This window comes from Anthonomus grandis, chromosome 18 (genome assembly GCF_022605725.1).
Source record: "Anthonomus grandis grandis chromosome 18, icAntGran1.3, whole genome shotgun sequence".
Taxonomy (NCBI): domain Eukaryota; kingdom Metazoa; phylum Arthropoda; class Insecta; order Coleoptera; family Curculionidae; genus Anthonomus; species Anthonomus grandis.
Genome location: NC_065563.1, coordinates 393,876 through 407,509, shown reverse-complemented (window position 1 = coordinate 407,509; position 13,634 = coordinate 393,876). Strand labels below are relative to the sequence as shown.

General features: G+C 39.0%; 3 protein-coding genes across 4 annotated transcripts in view; 1 reads left to right on the top strand and 2 right to left on the bottom strand.

The window, feature by feature from the left end:
- LOC126747036 (uncharacterized) overlaps nt 1-9,120 on the bottom strand; it is a 40,195-nt gene extending 31,075 nt beyond the window's left edge. Inside the window, 3 exon segments of the mRNA XM_050455518.1 lie at nt 7,818-8,033; nt 8,612-8,693; nt 8,977-9,120. Of these exon segments, the coding sequence (XP_050311475.1) occupies nt 7,818-8,033; nt 8,612-8,693; nt 8,977-9,120 (442 nt within the window).
- The window catches only part of LOC126746840 (uncharacterized), a 445,675-nt gene that overhangs the window by 131,565 nt on the left and 300,476 nt on the right, over nt 1-13,634 (top strand). The window lies entirely within an intron of this gene.
- LOC126746839 (uncharacterized) overlaps nt 1-13,634 on the bottom strand; it is a 476,426-nt gene that overhangs the window by 310,897 nt on the left and 151,895 nt on the right. The gene's annotated exons all lie outside the window — the stretch shown is intronic.

The window sequence follows — 13,634 nt, the reverse complement described above, 5'->3', positions numbered from 1 at the left end:
TATCACAGCATTTACCAAGGGGTCGAAGGTATACTGACGAATATAAAAATAAGTGTTTATCAATTTATTTTTCTGGACCTCAATTATATCGAACTATTTTAAAGAAACTATTTTGTTTACCTAGTCGACAAACTTTAGGGACTTTATTTAGGGGCTTAAAAATATCTTGCGGTTTAAATAATGATGCCGTATTTAAAACCTTAAAATTAAAAGTCGATTCTTTAGCCTCTCATGAAAAGTTTTGTGTATTATGCGTTGATGAGATAAACATTAAGGCCAATTTGTTTTATAATCATGCATTGGATTATATTATCGGGTTAGAACATACAGGAAAAACAAGCGTCTTTAAGACAGCTAAAGTAGCAACTGCTTTAATGGTCAGAGGCATTTCCTCGAATTGGAAACAACCTTTGGCGTATTCCTATTATAACACCACATGTCCGGGCAAAACCCTACATGATATAATTAAGGAAGCAATTAAAAAATTAAAAAAAATTGGCCTTAACGTTATTGTTCTAATTTCTGATATGGGATCTAACAATATCCAATTAAAAAACATTTTGAAAATAACCCGTGAAAAACCTTTTTTTTATGTAGACGAACAGCAAATATTTTTTATGTTTGATATACCACACCTTGTCAAAGCTTTAAGAAATATGCTGATAACATATAATTTTTTTCTAAGTGATAATTTAATTTCATGGAAATTTATCAAAACGTTTTATGAACAGGAAAAAAAATATCCCATTCGGTCCGCTCCTAAACTTACACGCTCACATATTTATCCCAGCAGCTTCGAAAAAATGAAAGTAAAATATGCCACTCAATTATTTAGCAGTACAGTTCATGCAGGTTTGCAAACCTACATAAAGTTTGGTGCTTTACCCGAAGAAGCAAAACATACAGCCGAATTTATCGACACTATAGATAAGCTTTTTGATATATTTAATTCAAGTTCGTGTACAAATTCTAAAAAGTATAACCTTGCCTTTAAAGGTTTAGATTATCAAATTGATTTTTTAATTAGGTGCTCAAATATGTTTAAAAATCTTAAACTTATTAATAAAAAGGACGGGAAAAATGGCACAAAAAAAGTTAAATTTATTAATGGTTTTTGTATTTCTATAAATTCTCTTTTGCAGCTATGGCCTCAATTAAAAAATAATGATTTTTCATTCCTCTTAACACGCCGACTAAATCAAGATTGCCTTGAAAATTTTTTTGGGATAATTAGACAACAAAATGGAAATTGTAGAAATCCAACTGCAATACAGTTTAAAAGGTCTTTTAAAAAATTGTTTTGTACAAAATTATTTAATTCGGGTGGCCAAAACTGTGCAAATGATGAGGCAGAAATTTTTTTAAAGGCTGTAGATTTATTAAAAAATTTAACGGAAGAACAAATATTTCAAAATGTTTCAACTAAAACGAGTATAGATTTGCAAAAAAAACCTTGTAAACTGACTAGCGATTATCAAAAAAATAGTTTATTAGAAAAAAATTTTGTTAGATATTTTGCTGGGTATCTAATAAAAAAATGTTGCGAGGTGCATAATTGCAATCTTTGTGAGGCATATTCAAAAACATATGAAAATATTGAAGAAACAAGTGTTTATTGTTATTTACGTGCATATGAAAATAAAAATTTAGATGATTTTGGAGAGTTGAAAATGCCTCATAAAGATTTTATTACATATATTTCAAGATTGGAAGGAATTTTTCAAAAAAATTTTGAAAGACTTGCAACAGAAACTAATATAGTTGCTAGCTTAATAGGTTTAAGTGAAAATTTAATGTTTTATCACCCATGTGACCAGTTTCCGATAAAATATTTATTAAGGCTTTTTTTTAGAGTACGTTTGTACTATACATTAAAATTTATTAATAAAAACTTTAAATCTAATAAAAAAGAAAAGTTGTTAATATGGCAAAATAAATAAAAATGTTTTTGTATAAAAATTGGTTTTTTATTTGAAGCCAAAGAAAATAACGTTATGCTGAAGTGCTGATGAGCTTAAATTGTATATATTTTCATTTTATTAACAATAAATGAGGATTAAAATTTTTTTTTAATATAAACCGTGCGGCGGTGTCGCGCCACTGCGCTGAGAATATCGTAAAATTTTGCCCGCATAGTAAAAACGGGCTAGCTTGAAGGTCACGAAACGCCGAGAGCTATTATGAATGATATGTCGGAGAGTCGACGTACTGGTTTATTGTTATACTGTGCTCAAGGTCTGACTAAAATAAATGGCGAGGCTACAATCTCTGAGGTCCTAGACCATTTTTTTAGTGGAAGTATGTTTTCGGCAGAATATATAAGAAACTGCAAAAATTGTAAAAAGTAGGTAGGTAAAAAACTTATATACCTTGTAGTCTAAACTTAATGATTTAGAGCAGGAAATTAGCAATACTATTCCTAAAGAAAAAACTTGTATACAGTGCAAAACTGATACCATGTGTACCATTTATTTTAGTTACCAAGAATGTTTACCAACCAAGTTTTTTTTGTACCTACATTTGTTATTTGTTAGAATATTTCAATTCTTTTATTTCTAGCCAATTAAAAGGCTACTTTTTTTGATGTTTTACAAGTAAAGTAACTTAAATAAACGAAATTAAAAAGTGATAATTTTTCTGTCAAACATAATGTGCATTAAATAACTACTGAAACCAACTTGTTATTTTAACACATTTTTGTAATTTAAAAATGTGAAATAAGAATATTTATATTTCACTCTGAAAAATAAAATATTTTTACGCATTAACGTGTTATTTTTTTCCATTTTTAGCACGAAAATTCATCCCTTCTTTTTTTCGCAAGCATTACATTACCTACATTGTCTACCCCTACCCTCCATGCAGTAAATATGTTTGCTAAAATTCGGTAGGGGATGAGGTGCTAGCTTTGTAAGTTGGGTGCTAATTAGTGCTAGTAGTATGTTAAACCGTGTTAAAGTTTTGGAGAAATATAGAAACGGGGGGCTCGCGTTACATTAGCTCTCCCCGGTAAAAATATTCTGTAATTCCCAGTGGCGGCTCGCGCCCTGTAATCTAAGGTAGGCGACATATTATTATAACAGTGCGCACACCGAGTAGCCCGAGCTCCCCCTCCCCCCGCTTTTTCGGGATTTAAAAAAAAATTGTGGTGCCACGGCCACTTTTCATTAATAATTTACTAAAATTAAGAAAAAAATAATGTTTTCGAAATCTTTAAAAAAAAATAACCTAAAAATAATATTTTTTTTAAATTTAGATTTCAATCAACAAAAAAAAATGCGGAAACAAAAAAAACAAAATGAAACACACCTTTACAAAGTTGTATGAATTTAAATTATGATCGTAATTTTTGTGTTATATCCATATTTCATTTAATTTCACTAAATCCTTAGATATATACACTACCTACTGTTATTGACAGATACCTACTATAAGATGCAAAGATGCAGTAAGTATTCTTCTATATTATAAACAAATACAAATAAATTCATTTTTATTAACATAGATCTTTTTTACTTACTTACCAAAAATGCATGGTTATTTAATTATGCACCTTTGAGCTTATGTAGTTTTCTTCTTTTTAATACTATTTCTAAAAAAGATTAAAGTTGAATACTATATAACTAAAAGATATCATAATATTCTTCTACTTAACATAGATTTTGTTTTTAATTTTTGATTTTTTAATTTTTTTTTAATTTTTTTATTTTAGTTGTAAAACAACTAATTTTTATAAATAAGGTTTATTCTTCTGTCCTTTAAAAGTGCAAACCTACTTATTATTAAATCTGTAAAATTATCAGATCCCTGTAAAGAGCAAAAGAGTTCCTTTTCGATGGAAATTAAAGCAAGTGATGATAAGCGCTCATTACCTATTTTATTTCGGGAATATGTTTTTATGCGTTTAAGGCATGAAAAATGTCTTTCAACTGATGTACTTGTGATTGGTATTGTAGCAACAAGCGTAAAAAGTGTAAAAGCTTGGGGAAATATTTCTTTAAGACCATTATCTATAAAATGTTTTAAAATCGACTCTACATTTAATGTTGTTAGTTCTTCATCGTGAAAAATTACACTTAACTCATTAATTAGTTGCTGTTTGTCAAAAATATTTTTATAAAGGTTGGTGACACTTAAAGACAAACTAAAGAAGTTGGAAAATTTTTCTTATACTCTTGGAACTTAGAAGAATCAACCAATGCAAAATAAGTTAACTGCGATAGATCTGCAAACCGAACATCTATTTGCGTCGAAATATTATCAATAATCTCATAAAATAAAATTCGTAAAGAAGACTTTTCATCCCCTTTGATAGTGTTTGATAATTTTATTCTTTTTGATGGTGTAGGATTATCCACGCTATCTATCATATCGCCTGAAATTCTAATTTTTGCTTCTTCAAAAAATTGTTCGAAGGTTAATTCATTCCGCAAGGACTGTAGACGCTCTTTTGTTAAAAATACCTGTTTTTGACAATAAGCTATATCTAAAGACTTTTTTTGCAAAATACTAAATAGTGGATCCGTAATATCAAATACATTTTTGTAAGCCGCGGTTAAAAAAGAAAATTCTAAACCTTTCATAAATCTAAGATATCCCTTTGCCCCGTTAATTGACTCGGATGATGAAGATTGATTGTCAATAATTGTTTGAAAAACTTTTTTTAAGTCATTCCATTTTGAATCTAAAAGATGAACGATTTTTAAACGTGAAGCCCATCTGGTATCTACAGCAGTCGGTATCCTTTTTCCAACTATAGAGTCCAAAATAAATGTTCGCTTTGCAGATTGATGGAAGAAGCCGGGAATTGAAGTTACGCTCGCAAAAAAAATTCGGCAATTTTTAATAGTTTTTGCTCCATTCTGTAGAACTAAGTTTAATCGGTGCGCACTGCAATGTGTAAATAAAGCTAATGGAGCATCGTCTTTAATTTTTTTTTGCAAACCATTTAACGAACCAGCCATTACGCTAGCGCCATCATAACATTGACCAACTAAATTTTTCTTATAATCGAAAAGACTTAAAACAGAAACAATTAATTCGTACATCGTGTCTGCCGTTCTATCTTGACTTACATAAAAAAATCCCAAAAATCTCTCTTTAATGTCACCAGATTGGTTTACATATCTGACCGAAATAGCGCATTGTGATTTTTCTAAAATGTCAGTAGTGTCATCAGCTTGTACAGAAAAAAATAATGTTTCTTTTATTTCTTTATGTATTGTTTCCAAAAGGTGTTTAGAGATACAACCTATTATATCGTTTTGGATAGTCTTAGACAAACCAGAAAAATTATTGCCTATTTTTTTTAAATGGTTTTGCATTTCGATGTCACGTTTAATTAACAAGTTAAATGTTTCACGAAAATTGCCAGTGTTAAAAGAATCGGATTTTTCATTGTGGCCTCTAAAAGATAATTCTTGTTTTGCAAGATGACAAGTGACATCAATCAAATAGCTCAATAAATTTCTATTTTTTCTTACATCCTCGTTATAGGATTTTAAAAACAAAGAAGACTGTATTTTTAATGCATCCTGTATAGTGCTACTATTTTTTTGCAAGCGCTTTAGACTAAGGTAGCTCCTCATATGCTTCTTTGACGATTCATGTTTTTTTATGCTAGCTGACAGATTTTTTAAATCGCAAAAACCCTGAGACACCCAAACATTATTTTTATTACCTCCTAAAAGTATACAAGGCCAACAAAACAAACTTTGTTTAAAATAACTACCACATAACCATTGATGGGTTTCGAACCACTGGGTCTTAAAGGATCGCGAGAATGCTTGGCCTTGCTTTTTGTCAGGTTTTAAAATTGAAATGGGGGGTGTAGGGCGACCAATAGAAATTATTTCCCTACGATCATTTTCATTTAGGCGGGAAAATTGGGTTTCTTGTAAAGAACAAATTACATCATGCACAGGGGTTTCGGCGAGATTATTGGCCATTCTAAAAAAAATAGTAAAAGGATCAAACAACTAGGTTAGGTATGCACCTCTACTTCTACAAAAATTACCTACTTTCTACTCTATATTATAATATTCTCAAAAATATACAACCCCTTAATAGGTACCTCTACTATCTTTACAAACTTTAATAGCACAATTATTATTCTAATATACTTATACTTATCTAATATAAACCAAATTCAAAATTCAATGGAGAAGCAACCATACGACGTAAGACAGCAGAAAAATCGTTCAAAGCTGAAAGAAACCGAAGAAACCAGCCACAAACCGTTAATGAATAAAAAGAAAACCCCGCCAAGAAAAATCTGGAATTATTTTCCTCCTATCATATTATTAGTATTAGTACCATCACCATCTTTATTGCTCCTATGTAGTTTTAAATAAGTGCAACAAAGACGCCACACAGCACAAAATCCCGCCCCAGTCCCCACCATTGATTTTCCATTGAACGAGGGCTTATCTCATCCGTGCTTTAATTATCATACTGAAACTCACCCAATTGTACTAAAAATTAAATACGTTATAAAAAACGTAGTCATTGCTTGAAAATTTACAACAAAAAACCTAGACTGCCATGAAAAATGTACATTTTTAATATTTTTTACGTTTAAGTAAGAAAACAGAATTTGTATTGCGTGCTAAATTTTTTTCCACTTGTGCTAGATTTAGTACAATCGTACTCTAAAATCACCAGCCCTTTCCCCTTTATCGATCGACGAACGAGCGCTTCGAGCGAATTGACGAAGACGGTCGAAGGCGGCCGAATTGTCCGCCTAACAGTGCACTTTTTGTCGCATAGAATAATTTTGTTTCACGTCGGCCGCTGTAAGTTTTGTATGGGAGATTGCCGCCGTAGAGACCATTAAATACAGGCGGTTGGAAATATCGCCTTCCCATATATAATATCGTATTATTCGTATTCATTTGATTTTATGAGGCGAGTCGATTTAGACTAGCTCAGGTTTCACGTAAAGTGGCGATAGATGCATGCGTATTAACATTAGACTAGGAGGTTCATCAGATATTTTAATATTACATTAAAAAGAATGATTATATTATATAAATTATAATGGTAATTTTTTTTCAAATTTACAAGTGAATTTTATAAGGTAGGCGGCGCCTACCTTGCCTACCCTGACGAGCCGCCGCTGGTAATTCCCTAGGGAAGGTGGTGCTAGCTTTCTAAGTTGGGTGCTAGGTAGTGCTAGCTGAGGGCTATCGGGTGCTAAAATTTTTGGGAAATAATACAAACGGGGGGGTTCGCGTTACATTAGCCCCCCCCCCCGGTAAAGATGTTCTGTAATTCGCTAGGGGAGGTGGTGCTAGCGTTCTAAGTTGGGTGCTAGGTAGTACTAGGTAAGGGATATCGAGTGCTAACATTTTGGGGAAATAACACAAACGGGGGGGGTTCGCGTTACATTAGCCCCCCCCCCGGTGAAAATATTTTATAATTCGCTGGGGGGTGTGGTGCTAGCTCTGTAAGTTGGGTGCTAGGTAGTGCTAGGTGAGAGCTATAGGGTGCTAAAAAATTAATGCTCTTAAAAAACTGGGGGGGGCTGCTGTAACGGACCCATATTTAGCCGGTATTTTAATATGAATAGCGGCAACGTAGCACCACACATCTGACTGCAGAGGCACAGTGATTTCCAGGCGGCAGACGCTAGTATTATGTGATGCTCACCAGTGAGCGTTCGGCTCGTGGGAAGCACGTCAGTTCTATCAGCGATCGGACCTAGTGCCGATTCTGGTCTCTGGCGACTGTTGGCCGCGAAGTTCTCGAACAGACTTATAACCGATCGGCGACGCTATAGCTTTGGGTAATTTCAGGACCCGTCTTGAAACACAGACCAAGGAGTCTAGCATGTGCGCGAGATCGGGGCGTGTCGGCTTGGTAGCGGGAACCGGTTAACGAGCCGGGACTGGGCGAGGTGAAGGTCATTCGCGTGACCGAATCCGAGCTCGGTCTTGTGCCTTGGCCTCCCGCGGAACCGCCTTGCTGCGAGGCCCGGAGGCGTCCTTCGCGGTCCTTCTCCTCGCGGGAACTTCCGGTGTCCTCTTCGGCCGCTATTTAACGGTCAGCTCAGAACTGGCACGGACCGGGGGAATCCGACTGTCTAATTAAAACAAAGCATTGCGATGGTCTTAACGTGATGTTGACGCAATGTGATTTCTGCCCAGTGCTCTGAATGTCAAAGTGAAGAAAATCAATGAAGCGCGGGTAAACGGCGGGAGTAACTATGACTCTCTTAATCTATCGGCCCCTGGCCGATCGATAGGTGTTTTGTGCGCGAGCTGTCGGTAAACGAACGCAAGCGAATCATTTAGTGTCTTAGAACCTATATATATTTCACAAAATTTTTAGCCTATCTCGCCAAACCGGTTGCCTGCACGTGGCAGGGCTGCTATGGTCGGTTCTTGTAAGAACCGATTAACCGGACCCCGTGTACTTGTGCTTGTACACGTGTCATTGCGGAAGTGGGCTCATTTCTTCTTTGGAAATTAAAGGCTGGCTTTGGCGTTGCTAACAGTCAGCTACCCACTTCACACACTTTAACTGGACCGTGTAGTTCATCCTCAGTTTTGCGATGCCTCGTTGTGTCTGCCTGAAAGAGTTCGCTACTGAGTCGGGTTTAAGAACTCACCTAACTCGGCTGCGGTGCAGGGGACCCCCTGGTCCTGACTCGAACCAGTACAGAGTATGCGGCGGGCGTTACGACACCTACACTGTGATGCGACTTCACTTTAAGGTCGCGCACCCGGTTGAGTTTAACTCCTCTTTAAGAGCGATACGAAACCGTGGAGCGCGTTACCAGAAATTTGGCTCGGGACCCAGATCAGGTCGAAGATGATATGCGCCTGATGGCTCAGCATGAATTGGATTACAAGGGGCGCTTTATCAATAAATACTTACTTGCATTCCTACCTCACAGAAACCTTGATTGGATTAAAAACCGTAGACGATCAGCTTTCTATAGGGACTATCTAGCAAGCCTGGGGGTCGACGAACCTTCTCGAGATATCCTCTTGAATTGGCACTTGCAACTGCAGATGTCACTATTGCGGAGTCCACCACATCTTCGGTGGCAAGCACCTCCCGTGCTTCTCTTTCTATCACGCTTGGGCCTGACGATGATCTGCCAAACAACCACATTGTGGTATTCCTGGAAGAGCTCTGCCGCGATAAAGAGCTGAATAAAATCAAGAGTGAACTCCTAAACCTTTCACGTATCAGAGTTCAAAAGCGGCATAAAAATAGAGTGAGCAAATTGCTCGGCGAATATATAAAACAACTTTTCCCCATCAGAGGCGAAAAGTTCAAGCCCAAAAAGAGGGCTCAAAACAGGCCAGCACGTGATGCCCTTATACGCACAGCTGGCCAACTCCGTGGTCTGAAATACAAACAGGTACAGGAAAGCTGGACCAAAGACCGAGCCCGAGTAGCGCACTCTATTATAAATGACATCCCGTTGGATGAGGCAGTGATTCCGTTAGACATCGAGCTGGCGGAGAGGGAGTACGTGGAGATTTTCCGGGCGGCGCACGAGGTGGATTTACAGCCTGCAAGACCAACTTCCTACGCAGACCAACTTGGCACTCCGATTACACCGGATGATGTCAAAAGGGCACTTAGGGAAAATAAAAGTAACTCCAAAGGGCCCTGACGGCATAAAGCATGACACCTTAAAAAGGGTCGCAGCATGGAAGCTCTCTCTTCTGTACAACATCATGCTGCTTTATGGAGTTACACCCTTATCTCTAAAAAGGGCAGGACTGTATTGATACCAAAAGGTGGCGACCCGGAGAATATTAATAATTGGCGGCCTATAACGGTTTCTTCCGCAATTATTAGATCTCTTCATAGGATTCTCGGTTGGCGATTGGCCGACATCCCGGTACATCTTCACCAACGAGGCTTTAAGCGACTAGATGGTGTCGCTCTGAATGGCATTACCCTGCATTCTATTATCAAAGAGCGTAGAAAAGCTCTAAGGCCATACAACCTTATAAGTCTCGACCTGCGGAAGGCTTTTGACACTGTCTCTCACAAAGCGGTAGAAAGGGCTGTACGTAGGTTGAACTTAGGGTCTTTCCTGACCGAATACATAGTCGACAGTTATGTCGGGTGTACTACGGTTTTGGATATTAAAGGGAATACTAGCAATCCTATTAGTATCCAGCGGGGGGTCAAACAGTGATCCACTGTCACCACTCTTTAATTTTGTCATTGATGAAGCCATCCGATCCCTAGAAACTTCTGGGCTGGGTTTACCAATAGGAAAGCATAAATTTGCCTGCCAAGCCTACGCTGATGACCTTATTTTGTTTACCAATTCCCAACGCGCAGCCATTAAACTTCTCAACCAAAGCGTTGAAAATTTCAACAAGTTAGGGCTATCCCTTAATATCGGGAAATGCGCAGCGATATCAGTCAATGTGAATCGTGGCAACAAACACATATATTCCATTAGTAGGAACATTTTTCACATAAACGGTCAACCAATAAATCAGCTTAATCCTGGCGAATTCTTCAAATATCTTGGCAAAAAGTATAACTCCCTCGGGGTGACCAAAGACTCTAATCTGCTGGATGACATCAAAGCTCGATTAAGCAGGATCCAAAAAGCTCCGCTTAAACCACAGCAACGACTCGAGATTATTTAAACGTATCTGATACCGTCAATTCTAGATTCATTGCAAAACCCTACTATTACACTCAGGTTAATCGATGGTGTCGATAAGGTCGTCCGCATAGCAGTCCGACGTGCACTTTGTTTGGCGCGGACCTGTCAGGACGCCTACCTCTATGCTCCCATAAGAACGGGTGGACTTGGAGTTATGTGTTTCGCTCAAGCGTACCGATTATCATGCTAGGCCGCTTGAGAAAGCTCGGACACTCCGAGTCCGACAGCATCAGGGCTATTTGGGCCTCTGAAACGGTGGGCGGATTGATGGGAAAGCTCAAACGATGGGCGGGTCGTGACGGCCAGAGCACAGGCCAGATTAAGACGTCATGGTCCTCAAGGTTAGATCAAGGTTTCAGTGGCAATGGGACAAGGAGCTGATGCACCAGCGAGGTCCAGCTGGGTGGGTAATCCGCCCCCCTTCTGGTCAGGCGGCGATTAGGTCAAAGCTATTCAGCTGAGGGGTAATCTGCTTCCAACTAGAGGGATTCCCTCTAACCCGCCTGCCGAGCGTAAATGCCGAGTAGGCTGTGACAGGGTTGAATCTCTTAGCATGTCCTGCAAAAATGCCCTGTCACGCACACTGCTCGTGTGCGCAGACATGACACTATTGTCAATCTCCTCGGCAAATATGCGAGGGAGAAAGGTTTCGAGGTTGAGGTTGAGCCTCGGATCCGCTGTCGGAACGGACTGCTAAGGGTTCCCGATATCATCGCCAAAAAGGGCGATCAAGTCATGATCAGCGACGTCTGTGTCAAGTGGGAGGGCCCGCTGCCGTTGGCTGCTGAAGCAGCCAACAAAACGGCGTACTATAGCGAGCCTCTTCTGCTTGATGCGGTCGCTGCACGCTGAATTGCCACAACATCGTTGTCGCACCCTGTGTTGTGGGGGCCAGGGGAACCTGGCCAAGTTGTAATCAAACGCTGAAAAACATGCTCGGCCTGGGGCGGGCGGAGATTTGGGGAGTCTCGTGTAACGCAGTCAAAGGTACTGTGCTCACACATAAAGCCTTTGGTAGAGCAACGGGCACGTAGAAACTGGTCTGGCAGGTCGGTCAGATGGCACTCGTGTTTGTTTGTCCTGCATAACGTTTGTTTTTTATTATTATTTTTAATTAATATTTAGGTATTCGTTGTGTCAATGTGATGAAGGGAGATGTGCCATTTTTAATTTTCAAGTTTTTTTTCACCCCTTTATCAAAAATATGCTTGTCCATGGCTTGTCAGCCCGTGAAGCAGCCAGATATGAGTACTCCCCCTGTGTGGGGCTCCATCTTCTACGCACATAAAGACACGATACGGGGGGGGGGGGACTGATGAGCATATCGTGACGTCCCGGCTGGGATGATGATTCGCACCTGAATTCGACCCTGTGTCTAAAACTTTTACAGAGTGCTTCTGAACTAGCCAAATGCCTCGTCATCTAATTAGTAACGCGCATGAATGGATTAACGAGATTCCCACTGTACCTAACCACTTTTAAAACTTCCGGGAGTTGAGGAAAACCCGGGAGTTGAAACTTCCGGGAGTCGGAAAAATCTCGGGAGTTGAGGAGTTGAAACTTCCGAGAGTCGAGTCGAGAAAAGGGACAGGGGAGATGGCAGAGGCAAGGAGGGCTGACAGGTCGTACGACGATGACGAATATCTACAAAAAGAGGAAAAAATCGCGAGGGAAAGCGAAGGAATCCCGAAGAGGCAGACGCTGGCCAGGTCATCACCAGCGAAACCAATGGAGACAGAAATGGGGAAGTCCAGGGCAGGGATTCTGGCAGCCGATAAGATGGTGAAGAGAGGACAGGAGGAAGAAGAAACGGATGGGAGTGGAAATTTGAAAGCGAGTGGGCGGAGGGAGTAGGAAGGTTAGTGCAGAGTAGTAACTGTAGTATTAGTAGTCGTAGTGACAATGACACAGAAATTAGAGCGGGCAAACGCAACAAGATAGAATACAGAGTAATTAAAAAGAAATTGGCGGAAATAGATGGATTGACACATGAGGAGGTGAACGGGAAAATTAGGTTCACCCGCGACATGCAAATGGGGGTATCGAAGGCGATTAAATAAATTAAGGGGGCAATGGAAAGGATAAGCGAACGGAATAACGAGATGGAGAGTAAATTACGATTAAATGAGGAAAGAATGAGATTGCAAGAGGAAAGGTTGGACGATTATAAAAGAATATGGGAAGTGTATCGGGAAATGGAAGATATGATGAAAGAAATGAGAGTAAGGTTCAATGAGTTAGGAAATGAAAAGGTGAATGTGATCAACAACGGTAGAGAAAATAAACGAAAATAGGATGAGAGGACAAAAGAGCGAAAGAATAAAAGGGGCTAGAGAGGAAGAAGTAAGAACGAGTCAAACGAACAAAGCAGTTACAGAGGGGGCAACAGATACGGGGGGGGGGGGGAAGAAGGGGAATTTAAAGAACAAAGAAGGAGGAAAAGACGTAGCGCAGCAGAAAGGGATGCAATCAAAATCTATGCTGACATGGCGGCGAGGAAGCACATCGTGACGGCGAGACCAACACCGGGGTGGAATACACCAGAAAAAGCGGAAGACGTGAAAATAATCATTAAGGGCAAAGGGAGACGACGTACTAGAAAGTATACGAAGAAACGTAAAGTCGGAGGAGACAGGGGGTTTAAGGGGGGCATTTAAAACTAAGAATGGGAAAGCAGTATTAATATGTAACGACGGGAAACAAAGGGAGAAAATTGAGAGAATTGTTAAAGAAAGGGAATTAGGGGAAATTCACAACAGGGGAAAAAAAAGACCACTATTGATAATATCGGGGCTACCAAAGGGCATATCAGATAAAGATTTATTAAGAAATATAGTGGTGGAAAATAAAAACGTAAAGGACGCAATACTAAGGGAAAATCTACGGGATGAAAATGACATGAAGGTGAAATTTAGAAGAGGGCCGAAATGGGACCAGAGAGAAAGCGTAGTGATTGAATGTCACAAAGGGATTTTTAAAGCCA